The sequence below is a fragment of the Bubalus kerabau genome, chromosome X (genome assembly GCF_029407905.1).
Source record: "Bubalus kerabau isolate K-KA32 ecotype Philippines breed swamp buffalo chromosome X, PCC_UOA_SB_1v2, whole genome shotgun sequence".
NCBI lineage: Eukaryota > Metazoa > Chordata > Mammalia > Artiodactyla > Bovidae > Bubalus > Bubalus kerabau.
Window position 1 is genome coordinate 101764730 of NC_073647.1, and position 13998 is coordinate 101778727.

A 13998-nucleotide genomic window follows, 5' to 3' on the forward strand; every position below is an offset into this window, starting at 1 on the left:
TTTTCATAGATTACAAATTTCCTAGCAGTTAAGGAGGTGCCTGGTAACAGTGTGGTTATTTGCACTATTGAGAGAATACTTAGTTTTTGAAATTAAAAGATGTAGCTTTATTCTCAAAATAAATAGAAGTATTTTCTTCTGACACAACTTTAGCCAAATCTAAACAAATGTAAATGTTTCATAACAAACCCTTTCTATGATTGCTTTTAAATTTAAAACTAATGTTTTCAATGATTATATATTACTTTCATATACAAAGAAATATTCACAGGGTGGTTTATGCACATAAAACTCAAAACCTGCACCTCGAGAATCAGTGCTAGATTCATCTTTGAAATAGTGATTTTAGTTTTGACCAAACATTATTACATTAAATTAATATTGTTACATTTTTAAAAAATAGAAATGTTCACTAATAGTTATTTAATTGTAAAAATTCTTCCTGCCTCCCAAACTTAAAAAATTAATGTGTGTGTAAAAGCATGAGGACATTCCTTGATTTTGTGCTAAATGTTTTTAATAAAGAATGTTTCAGCAGTTCACCATACCATAGAAAAAGTATCAGAATGTAAAAATAAAAATCTTTTAATATATTATTTTGAGTTGACTCCTCCATATTAGTTTTAGTAAAATTTAAACCTTGTTGGTTGGTTATTTTCTACTGATGGATATCTCTAGAGAGAATATCCCAAAATATAAATCTGTTAGAGAAATTTAAGAATGAATCTAATGTAATGCAATAGTTAAGTGGAAACAAACATGAAAATACTGGGAAATAACTTTTTACCATTATGTATGTATTAGTCATGATAGGCCAAATGCTATAACAAACATCTCCCCAAGAATCTCAGTATCTTAACACAATGAAGGTTTTATTTTTTGCACATGTCTCCATCCAGTGTGGGTTTGGGATGTGAATCATCTCTGCCACTCATAGTCATTCAGAGACTCAGGCTCTTTTTTGGAGTGGCTCCTCTATCTGCTAGGTCTTTTCCCACTCTTCCACCCCCAAACTTCTAAACCCAGTTTGCGGGAAAAGACAAGACAGCATGGAGGGTGATGCAGGTAGATTTGGAGGGGATCTAGACTTTGAAGTAGGTGATCTGCACATATGCCATTAGCCAAAACTCATTCATATGGCCCACCTAACTGCAAAGGGTACTGGGGAATGCAGTCTTGCTATGTGCCTAGATGGAAAACATCTAGAGTTTGGTGAACATATTAGCATTTCTCTCTTACACTTTGGTAGTGGCATTACAAACTCAAAGCTACATGAGCACAGGAGCCTTACTGATTTTACTCACCACTGTAACCCTGTAGTTGATGCTATGATGTGTACTGCCCAGATTCCCACTTAGTATTAGGACCTGTCCACATGATCAGGATAGCCTGACTTCTTACATGGCAGCTCTGGGCTCCAAGAGTGAGTATTCTTAGAGATAAGAAGTAGAAGGTGCCATTCTCAAGGCCTGGACTCAGAAAATGGCACAGTACTACTTCTACCATATTTCATTAGAGCAGTCTCAGACTGAAGAGGAGGGAAATTGACCCTACCTCTTGACAGGACTATCAAAGGATTTGTGACTATCTTCAATCCATCACAATAGTAATGTTTGTAATGTTTGTATTTGAGTTACTTGTCTTATTGCCTACAGCCAGATTAAGTCAATCAGCTAGAGAAACTTAAATACTAATAAAACTAAACATGCTTTTTATTTATTATCTAAGTCACAAGATTGTCAAAATACTTCAGAATTGTGTTTTCTAATAGACTTACAGAAGAAATTTTGGATGTATATGAATTGACATGTTTCTTGGGTCCTAGAATTACTCTTATTCATTGCTGTAGTAACTGAAAAGGGATGGAAAAAGATACAGCAGATTAGGTGGAGCAAATCCGTTTAGAATTGTTCTGGCTTTCAGGTAAGGTTTTCCTCTCTGTTCTATTGTCATTTCTGCAATTCTCTTGTCCTTTAGGATAGTGTAGTATGTATATGTGGTGATTGAGGTGAGGGGTACAGAGAATTATGAAACAGAGCCATCTTGCACTGCAAGTTTCAGCTGTTTAGATAAGCCTGTTCATTACCACAGGAATTTTTTGAAGTTAAGTTCAACAAATAAAAATGATTGTAACACCATTACATGTTTTTTAGGTAGACTGGATGATTTTGATGCTCATCAGTGATAAGCTTCAGATAGTTTTTGTTTTGTTTTCATTTGTTTATTTAAAGTAGTTTCTTTCACAGTAAGGGTCCAATGGAAGGAAAACAATGCTTTATGTTTGTTTAAAAGGAAGCATGCATTATAAGTTATATTGCACATAAATGGTTAATGTTGTATGTGTGTGCTTGTGTGCCCGTGCTCACTCGCTCGGTCATGTCTGACTATTTGTGGCCCCATGGACTGTAGCAGCCAGGCTCCTCTGCCCTTGGAATATTCCAGGCAAGAATACTGGAGTAGGATGCCATTTCCTCCTCCAGGGGATCTTCCCGACCCAGGGGTGGAACCCTCATCTCTTGTGGCTCCTTCATTGGCAGGCAGATTCTTCACCACTAGAACCACCTGGGAAGCCTTAGATTAATTATTAATTGACTTACTGTAGAAACAAAAACATCAGAACACAAATATTAACTGTACGTGTGTGCTTATACAACATGTACATGCTGCTGCTAAGTCGCTTCAGTCGTGTCCAACTCTGTGCGACCCCAGAGATGGCAGCCCACCAGGCTCCGCCATCCCTGGGATTCTCCAGGCAAGAACACTGGAGTGGGTTGCCATTTCCTTCTCCAATGCATGAAAGTGAAAGTGAAGTCGCTTAGTTGTGTCCCACTCTTCGCAACCCCATGGACTGCAGCCTACCAGGCTCCTCCATCCATGGGATTTTCCAGGCAAGAGTACTGGAGTGGGTTGCCATTGCCTTCTCTGACAACATGTACATACGTATGTACAAATAAATGGGAATATTCTGTAGCTTGCTTCTTTCACTTAACAAATATACTTCTGAGTCATTAGTGATATTGAAAGAGAGGATGATTAGATATCCAGAGAGGCCCCTATTTCCCCTTGGAATGTAAATGTTTGATTAGGTTACAGACTGCAGTACTTTCTTCACTAAACTCTAGACTCAAATAGGTAAACACCAATGCAGCATTTCCACTTGGATGTCCAATAGACATCTCAGACTTAAAATGTCCCAAACTGAATTACTGATGTTCTTCCCAGACTAGTTCCACCTGTAATTTTATACATTTAACTGATAGCAGATTCATTCTTCCTGTTCAGTCTTTCAGACCAAAATTCATAGAATCATCTTGCCTCATACCCCATATTCAATATCAAAGGAGATCCCCTTGGTTCTACTTTCAAGATATATCAGATTTCATATATATAAGTCAAAGGAAGAATGGCCCCTAGTGATATATGGGACCACAAGCCTGCCTCTTACTCCACTGCTGTATTTCACCATCATACTTCTGTCACCTCCCTGTACTCTCCTTGCCCCACTCTTCAGCTCTTTTTCCTTTCCGTTTTAGGCAGCAGCAGTCTACCATTTTGCTTTCAGTTACGAGAATCAATAAAGAGTACTTTTATGTACACATCTATCTTATTTAAAGTTTAAAGCAGTCTCTTGGTGGTTTTTCCAGTTACTATTGCTGTATAAATTGTTTTTTCAGTTACTGTTGCTCCCCAACTTATTGTCAGGCAACCATGTTTTTATACTTATAGGTTCTGTGGGTCAGAAATTCAGACAGGGCACAGTTGGGATGGTTAGTCTTTGCTCTATGATGTCTAGGGCCTCAGTGAGGAAGACTTGAAGTTTGGGGTGACTCAGTGGTTGGGGGCTGGAATCATCTAAAGGTTTTTTCACTAACATGTCTGCTCCCTGGGCTGGGATAATGTAAATATTGCACGTGGCCTCTCTGTTTGATTTGGTTTCCTCATAGCATGACAACCTCAGTGTAGGAAGACCCTTCACAGGCCTTAGGTACAGGGGTCCATATACATGTGTTCCAGCAAACAGGCTGAAAGCTGTTTTCCCTTTTATGACCCAGCCTTGCAATTCTCATAGCATCACTTCTGCTGTATTCCATCCGTGGAAATAGTCATATTGCCCTCCCTGATTCAAGATGAGGGGAAATAGACTTCACCACTTGGGGGAGGGGCAGAGTCACATTGTAGAACAGCATGTGGAATTTTTTAAATACCTTCTGTCATAGACGTTATAATTGTCCTTTGTTTCATAGATGAGACATGGAGTCTTGCAGAGAAGCAAGAGTGGCAAGATTAACAAGGGACATCTTGGGAAACTATTCCTAGGGATATTATTAAAAGGGGCTTCTATTTAGTTAGCTTTTAAGACATTTACTCAAGCCTTTTAGAAGTCCATGATGTTATGGTATTTGTGCAATTTTTGTGCTATTCACAAATGATTCTGATCCACTCATCAGGAAATGAAGTCTCTTTGATAATAGTCTCTCCCTGTTAAATATTTAGATCAACTGAAGGACTCACTGAGGACTCAGTGCGCATAAAACACTGGAAGAGGCTATAGGTCAGCTTAGAGTGCTTCCAGCTTCCTTTTAATGCCTCTTTAGTGTCACAGCAGTGTTCACATGGGCCAGAGGTTAGCTGACCTACCCTGAGGAGCAGGTGGAGAGGCCTTCTTTCTGTGAGGCTAAGCAGGTGTGGTTGTGGGTCCTTTGACCAAAATTGGTCATCCAGGAAGTTATTACACATTCATTTACATTCAGGCATCCAAATTTATAACTGCACTTACTACATCACCCTAACAAAATTGCTCATACCTCTAGACTTTTGTGCTTTTGCTATTTTGTTCAGTGATCTGATGACCATTGAGAGAATGTCCCTCTACCTAGTGTATAGTGGCCAGAGAAGAAAATCACCAAGGAATGATCCTGGTATTTCCACCAGCTATAGCAATATAATGTGTACTTGAAGATCTTAAAGCTGCATTTTACAAAACCCAAAGCAGTATTTTTTCACTTATTGTTATAGACCTTCCCTCTATCATAAGAATTTCTCCTTGTGGGTATCCTTTGGCATTACTGTTTCAGCCTATAATTTTTTTTTATTGTCATAGTCTTAGTTGTTAGATTCAGACATATGAAAAGATGAATGAGATAATATCATCATGTTATAAATTTTGCATTGAAATATACACACAGAAAGATAACTAATGCATAACTGTATAACTCAGTTTTCATGATACACTTGTTTAACCTCCACCCAGATCAAGAAATAAAGCATTATCAACACCCAAGAAGCCCTCCTTCTCCTTCCCACTGACTTCATTCACCATAGGTGACAGTTTTGCCAGTTTTTAACCTTCATCCTGAGACTGGATTGTTTTGTTCATCATTATGGTTGTGAGATTCATCCATGCTGTTGCATGTAGCATTTCATTAAGTTTCACTTCTGTGTAATATTCCATTGTGTGAATATACCACACTTTATTTATCCATTCTGCTTTTGATAGATATTTGGGTTGCTCTCAGTTTTCAGCTATTATGAAAAATGCTAATATGGACATTTTTGTTCATCTTTTAGTATATATATGTATGTGTACTTTTTAAAGTATATTCCTAGGAGTGGGTTTGCTAGGTCATAGGGTATGCATATGTTCAGCCATAATATCTGCTGCCAGATAGTTTGCCAAAATGATTGTACCAGTTCACACTCCCGGCAGCAGTGGTCTGTTTGCTCCATTTCCTTACAAGCGCTTAGAATCTTCAATTTTTAGTCAATCTTTTCAAGTTTAGCCATTCTGGCAGGTAATGATGATTATGATTTCAATCTGCATTTCTGTATTAACTGATGAAGTTGAGAACCTTTTGAGATTTTTGCCATCTGGATAGCCTTATTTTTGAAGTGTCTATTCAAATTTTTTGCCCAGTTTTTAATTGATTTATCTGTCATTTTCTATTTGATTTGTAAAAGTTTATTATACACTGTTGACAACAGTATTTCCAATCTCTTCCTTTATGGTTAATGACTTTGTGTCTTACTTAAAATATCTTTGTCTGTCCCAAGGTCATAAAGATATTCCTTTTTATTTTCTTCCAGAAGCATAATAAATGTATTAGTTTAAGTCAAGAACATCTATAGGTCTACCTTTTTCCACAGGGAATTTGAGGCAATTAAGATGAATAGATAAGCAAAATATTATTCCTATTAGAAAAAGATGAATCTTGAAAAAAATATTCTATAATTACCTCATAAAGCATGCACCAAAAAGCACAGCATATTTAATCTCATGGACTGTGAAGAATTCATACACATGTCTTGGCCTTTTCAGTTGGGTTCATTTCAGTGGGAAGCAGGCCTCAGATAGCATTTCCCAAATTTTTAGCTTCCATTAATTATTTTAGAGTTCTACTTTTTCCTCAAATATTTTATTGCCTTTGGCTTAAGCTCCATATGGTTTTTTAAAAATTAAAATATGTGATTGCATGTAGTTATTTTATTCAACATGCATTATTTGGAGTCATAAGTTTCTAGAAGAAAGCTTAGGAAATATTCACTCTATATTTACAGAGTGGACTGTGCCTCTGTATATTAGGTTGGTACAAAAGTAATTGCATTTTCAGACCATGAATTTTAAATCATTATAACTAGGCTCAAACACATCTTTATTAATCAAAACAGGAACCATTACAGTCAACACATTTTTGCTAACGAGAAATAGGTTTGTTTATTCCTGTAGTGCAAAACTCCATGCTTCAGGATTCAGTGAACTCCTAGAAAGTATTTTCTGCCTTCTGCTGGTTGTGGAAGTGTTTTCCCTGAGAAAAGTTGTCAAGATGCTTGAAGAAGTGGTAGTCAGTTGGCTAGAGGTCAGGAGAATATGGCAGATGAGGCAAAACTTGATAGCCCAATTTGTTCAACTTTTGAAGCATTGGTGATGTGATGTGCAGGCATTGTCGTGGAGAAGAATTGGGCCCTTTCTTTTGATCAGTACCAGCTTCAGGTGTTGCAATTTTTGGTGATCTCATCAACTTGCTAAGCATATTTTTCAGATGTAATAGTTTTGCTGGAATTCAGAAAGCTGTCGTCAATCAGACCAGCAGCAGACCACCAAACAGTGACCATGACCTTTTCTTGGTGCAAGTTTGGCTTTGGGAAGTGCTTTGGCACTTCTTCTCAGTCCAACCACTGAGCTGGTCATCGCTGGTTGTCATATAAAACCCACTTTTCATCACACATCACAATCTGATCGAGAAATGGTTTGTTGTTGTGTAGAATAAGAGAAGAAGACACTTCAAAATGACAATTTTTTTTTTATTTTCACTCAGCTCATGAGGCACCCACTTAATGAGTTTTTTCACCTTTCCAATTTGCTTCAAGTGTCAAACAACCATAGAATGGTTGATACTGAGTTCTGCAGCAACTTCTCATATAGTTGTAAGAGGACCAATTTCAATGATGCTCTGAATTGGTTGTTGTTACTTCTGATGGCCAGCCACTATGCTCCTCATTTTCAAGGGTCTTGTCTCCTTTGCAAAACTTCTTGAACCACCACTGCACTGTATGTTTGTTAGCAGTTCCTGAGCCAAATGCATTGTTGATGTTGTGAGTTGTCTCCCCTGCTTTACAACTCATTTTGAACTTGAATAAAAAAATTGTTCGAATTTACTTTTTGTCTAACATAATTTCTATAGTTCAAAATAAATATAAAATAAACAGCAAGTAATAAGGCATTAGCAAAAAACATAAAGCAAAAATGTACATTAAAATGATGTGTAACATAGCCATGTTTATTTAAGGATGTATTCTAATATCAAACAGCAAAATTCAACAGTGCAAAAGCACAGTTACCTTTGTACCAACCTAATACAGTTATGTGTATTCATATGAATACATTAATGTTTATGAATCATTCTACATACATAGTAACTCTAAAGTAAGGAAACTGGCTCCAGAAGCCTTCCGGAGAAACAGTTTTCACTATTTTATATATGTATATATATTTCTTTCTCTCTTTTTTAGATGGCTTACCCTGTTCTTTGTATATCTATTTCTTTATTTTTTAGATGGCTTACCCTGTTCTTTAAAGTTTCCAGGGAATAATTATTCAGATCCCCTCTTGGTTATGTGTTCTGATACTTCATGTAGCATCTAAAACATTGATTATGGAGCCAGTCATTGGTGTGAGAATTTCTGTTTCTTCCCTTATTTGGTTTCCTTGCCTTAGGATCTTAAGTATCAGGAGAGGTTAGGGGAAATACGGGTTGACTCAGGCCTGCTAGATAATATGTTGGAAGAATGGGAATCCTTCATCCCATTGCCTTATCCTGGCCCAGACTTACATTTATGGTTGATAAATGCCTTAAGTTTGTATAAATCTATAGCTTCTTGGCTTTAACTCATCTGTATAAATAGTGAAAATAAGAGATATAAAAATAACAATGGCATTATTAATCATCCAGCTTTTACTGTACACTGTCATAAGCACTTTATGTATTTTATTTCATATAATCATCATAATAACCCTATGAGTTTGATACTATTATAATTTATGATTATCATCCTTATATTTTAGCTAAGAAAACTAGACTTTATAGAAATTAAGTAATTGCCCAAGATCACCACGTGAATGAGTGGAAGTGAAAAACAGATGGTGTGAGTCTATAGCCTCTACTCTTTACTACCATCCAGTATGGCCTCTATGATAGAAAACATGAGTTTAGCTAAAACTTACCTTTGGTGTGGAATCTGGCTGTGCCTTTGTACAAGTATCACTCCTTCTGCTATTTTCCTTCTAAATAAATGTGGTGGCCATTGCACCAAGAACACGCAATGCAACAACATTTTATTAGAATGAGTGGTAGTAGGGACTTAGGAGCCATGGGGTAAATGAAGCATTTCATTAAAAGTCAGAATATTCACAGCAAATGACAAAACTGGATTTGCAGAACCATTTGCCTTCTAAAAAGGAGTCTTATCATGCCTTTCAGTTGGCAGAGCAGGGGATTTCCCCAGGGTGGGGAAGGATAACATTTAGCTCCACTGCATGGCCTGAGTGCTGTCGAGCCATCCAGTCAGTGCATGGCATCTGTCATTCGTTGATTGTTATCAGTGTCTTTTTTTGCTTTGCTAGGGTTATGGCCGACAAGAAAAAAGAGGTCCTGTTTGTCCGGCCCCGGAAATATATCCAGTGCTCCAACCCAGAGACCACAGAGCCTGGCTACATCAACATCATGGAGCTGGCGGCATCTGTGTGCCGCTATGACCTAGACGACATGGACATCTTCTGGCTCCAGGAACTCAATGAAGACCTCACAGCAATGGGTAAGTTGTTTCCTCACATGTAACTTGTTCCTTGTCTGAATTTGTTATTTTTTTTAAGTTGTCAGGACCATTTAATTTGCTTTCATTCTGTGGCTTCCTTTCTTTTCTGGGCTCTTCATTTATTTTCCTCTTGAATCTTAATAAGGCATTTCCTGAAGTGCATAAATATATTGAGGTAGAGCAGTGGTATTTAAATCTGACCTTTTCTTTCCTTGTTTATGGTAAATATCACAGATCAGAGATGGCATGTAGGTTTCATGAGGCCGTTTCCCATTTCTGAGTATGAGAATGGTCCTGGCTGGACTTCGGGTTGAGAAGGATTCTGAGACTGGTTCTTCACTCAGCCCTGGAAAGTACTATGATCAGTGAGCAGGGCCAAGCGTAGTGGCACCTCTAACATTGCCACCTAATGTCAAGAAGCTCCAACTTTAACATTAGGCAGCACCACTGCAACTGACAGGTTGATATGACCAAGGATGCCTTAATGAAGGACTTAGAATTTTGCTGCCTGGAAGAAGAATGGCAGGCCTAAGGCAAAACATCCCCAAAGCAGTTCTTAGCTACCTCCAGTGAGTTCTAAAGTTGTCGTGCAACTCTCAAAATATAGAATAAAATGAAGCAAAAACAAGCAAACAAAAAAATTGGAAGTAAACATAGTAGTAATTTTAAAGTAAACATATGCCATACAGTACCATACCAGCAATGTTTGGAAATTCTGGGCTGAAAGGAAGTTCACCTTATACTTACACACAGTTCTTTTTGACCTGTCTTCCATCTAAACAGTGTTTAGGTCCAAGCGGTCCTGTGAAACTGGGTGGTTCTTAACTCTCTGTATGAGATACAGTAAAGGATACATTTGCTTTTGTTTGAATCACATTTGTTCATTGTTAGTACAGGGATCAGTGGTTTTCCTTTTCTTCCCTCTTTTTTCTTTCTTTTGAGGTTGGTATCTGAATGCATGTGAATAAAAAATTAAAATTATATTAAGTTCAATTTGGCATGATAGTGATATTTATTCTGCCAGTAACCGATATTTACTTCTTGCTTTATAAAACTTTTTGTTTAGCGTCTTCTCTTATTCTACCTTCTAAGAGGAAAGAGAGGAGTCAAAAAAATTTAGGGTGGGAACCCCAAAGAAAAGGGAATAAAAAACTGACAGAAAGGGAAAATGAGAGTATGAGGGTATAATCAAATGGATCGATGGCTCAATGTGCAAATGTATTTATGAACCATATAGCATTCATATACACTGAAGACATTACAGTGCTGCCTTCAACATGACACTGCCTTATAACAAAGTCCCTTTGGTATCTCACATTAATTCTCTTAGGATGAGTTTTTTAAAAAAGATTTTTGAAACAGTTTTAAGTCTGAAGAAAAGCTGCAGATTTAATACAGTATACATACCCCTCATGCAGTTTGTTTCCCCTCATGTTAGCATCTCACTTTACTATGATACATTTGTCAGAGCTAAGAAACCAGCGCAGGTACAGTGCTATATTACCTAAATTCTAGGCTTCATTGGGTTTTCACCAGTTTTTCCACGAATGACCTTTTTCTGTTCCAGGATCCCATCCATGATACCACATTGCATTTAGGCTTGAATGATTTTTTAAAAGAGGATAACTTTATCTCAAGCCTTCCTTTAGAGAGATATTGTAGTAAGGTTTTAAGAACTTAAAATAGTTTTTAAAATAATATTAACTTCAGCATGTTTTTATTCAGATTAAGGAATTCTAAAAATTGAGAGCTTACTGCATACTATACTATACATACTATACTATACATTGCACTATACTAAGCAATGTATGAACATGATCTCATCTCTGCCTCATAAGAAATCAAGAGTTTGGTATTATTATCCTTATTTATATAGATAAGGAAGCTAAGTCCTAAAGAGGGCAAATAACTTGTCAAAGCTTCAGTTCAGTTCAGTCTCTCAGTTGTGTCCAACTCTTTGCAACCCCATGGACTGCAAAGCTTATGTAACCAATATGAGGTCAAGTGGGAATTTGAATCCAAGTGTTTTTTTAACCAGATACTATAGTCCTTCACTTCATGGGGAAAAGTGTGTAATTTGTCTTGGCTGGAAAAATTAAACATACTTCCTGAGTAGTTTTTGGTTTCATAAGTAGCTACAGCATTGAAAAAGTAGTTTATGTGAAATTCTAAAGTTCCTTAGGGTCTTATATTACAAATTAAGTGAAATATTTGGGTAAATTTGTTTTGGATCATTTTGAGAATTATTCCTGAGTTTATAAGCTGTTAGGGTAAATTCATGTGCGCTCTCACAAAATCATCAGTCCCCCTAAAAAGAAAAATGTTAGTTGTTATCAATAGCCACCATATGAATCTTTGAGTTGGGTTATTATGTATAGAAGACTGAGAAAAATTAAAAGTATAGAAGGAAAAGGAATCAAGAGGCAAAAAAAGGTAATTTCAGAATTTCCAATTAGATTTGTGAATCCTAATAAGTTTATTTTATATTATAGTTTGTCATTAGAAAATATTATTGAATTTTCTAAAAATCAGATTTGAAAAACAAGTATTTCATATGTGTAGTCACATATACAGTACCTAGAATTTTCTTTTATGACTTAATACATTTTTGTATGAAAATTTCCATTAAATGGGCTCATTGGAACTAGTTTGCTGAGAATTAATTGTTATTTATATCCAAATAGTTACATGATTCTAATTATTATACTATAAATTAAAGTGTTCAAAATTACAAAGTTCAGTGAAAGTCCTCCCTCAGTGGGATTAAGAGAAAACAGATTCAGGGGGGTTCCCTGCTGGTCTAGTGGTTAGGATTCCAGGCTTTTACTGCCATTGCCCAGGTTCAGTCCCTGGTTGGGGAACTGAGATCCTGCAAGTCAAGTGGTGCAGCCAAAAATAAAAAAGAAAGAAAACAAATTTAGGAGGAGACTGGCTAGGATCTGGACAGAAAATTGAAAGGGTCAGTATATGTAACTTACAAGGAATATGGTGAAATGTATTTCTCCTTTCATGTCTCAAACACTAATTTTAGAACAGCTCTAGTAAAAGATTCTTTAAAATCTGGTTTTAAAATCAGAGATGATTTTATCCTTTAGAATCCCCACACCCTTGCTTGCACCGGGCTCACAGTAGGTGATTTGGGAATGACAGCTGACTGATGGGTTGATTGATTGTTTGTATTTCTGTGCAGGTTATGGGCCAGTTGATGAGAATCTTATGGAAAAGACAGTAGAAGTCCTGGAACGCCATTGCCATGAAAATATGAACCATGCTATTGAGACAGAGGAAGGGCTAGGCATAGAGTATGATGAAGATGTGATCTGTGATGTGTGCCGGTCTCCAGACAGTGAAGAAGGGAATGATATGGTGTTCTGTGATAAGTGTAACATCTGTGTGCATCAGGTTAGTGAGAGTGGAGACCGCCACCTCCCCACGGTCACCCTTTCTGAAGCTCAGTGATGATCTCCAGCACCCATATCTGGGTAGCAACTTGCATTTAAGGGTGAAAATACCAACTTGGCCTGGCTGTTCTCCAGTAATTCCTTTAGAAATAATACTTCTTATGATCCCCAAGTTGACTTATTAACTTTAATCCAGGGGGCTAAACCCAGGTCTTTATTGTGTCATCATGCCCAGGCCATTGAGATTGCCTTGTTCAATACTTTTACAGTCCCCTGGGGAGTCTCCTTGCTACCTGCCTGGGAGTCTCTCCTGTGCTTTGGAGTCCCTTTTATATCGTCAGGTTACACCCATGGTCAGTAACCTTCGTGAGTTTACACTTCCTGTATCTGGAAGTGCGGACTTCTCATCCTGGCACCCAAAGCTCTCCTCCATCTCCCAAATATACCACTCCCAGAAAACTTGGTCCACTCTACTTTTAAACAGTAGAATTTTAGGATTGTAAAAAACTGACCCACACCCTAATTTTACAAATAACACCAAGAGAGATGAAGTGACTTTACCCAACCTCTTACAGCCTTCTCCCACTTCTGGTTAACAAAACTTCACATATCTTTCAAGATCTAGTTCAAGTCCTTTCTTGAAGTCCCTTACCCTAAGTAATTTTTCACCCTTTTGAACATGTGTGTTTCATTCATTTCGTTAATTTATCTAGCAAATAGGTATGCAACACCATCCACGTACCAGAACTCTGCTGCATGCTGAAGACACAATGATGAAGAGGCAGACAAGGTCTTTGCCCCCAGGGAAATCAGTCTGGTGTAGGCTCTACGAGGAAACTGCCCATTGAGCATAGTATACCAAGGATTTTTGTAGATAGAGGTCCATGCTGCTGTAGAAGTGCATGGGAGGGATAGAGGTTGGGGATAACTTCCAGGAGGTGGCACCCAAGCTGAACCTTAACAGCTAAAGGGAAATGCCAGAAAAAAACAGCAGCATGTGTTCAGACAGAGAGGAGAACATGTTCAGGTGGGGTAGTAAGAGTAGGCAAAGTATGTCAGAGGCAACTCTGAGCAGTTCAGAACTGTGGAGAGTGATGGGGTCAAGTAGGGAAGGCATGGAGAGTGAGACTAGAGAGGGATACATGGAACATGTGAAAGGCCTTCCCTGATAAACTAAGGAACTTCGATTTTGTCCTGTCAACCCTGAAGGATATGATTTGTAATTCAGAAATGTCATTCTGGCTACAAAACTACTAAAATGATTTAAATAATACAGGAGAGAGAAACC

General features: G+C 37.5%; 1 protein-coding gene and 1 pseudogene across 7 annotated transcripts in view; one reads left to right on the forward strand and one right to left on the reverse strand.

Moving 5' to 3' along the window:
• The window catches only part of JADE3 (jade family PHD finger 3), a 137549-nt gene that overhangs the window by 96838 nt on the left and 26713 nt on the right, over nt 1-13998 (forward strand). For all 7 annotated transcript variants that reach the window (XM_055565577.1, XM_055565578.1, XM_055565582.1 and 4 more), the window contains 2 exons: nt 9119-9309; nt 12500-12711. In XM_055565577.1, the coding sequence (XP_055421552.1) occupies nt 9119-9309; nt 12500-12711 (403 nt within the window). The remainder of the gene's footprint in view (nt 1-9118; nt 9310-12499; nt 12712-13998) is intronic.
• On the reverse strand, nt 6654-7668 carry LOC129640327 (histone-lysine N-methyltransferase SETMAR-like; annotated as a pseudogene).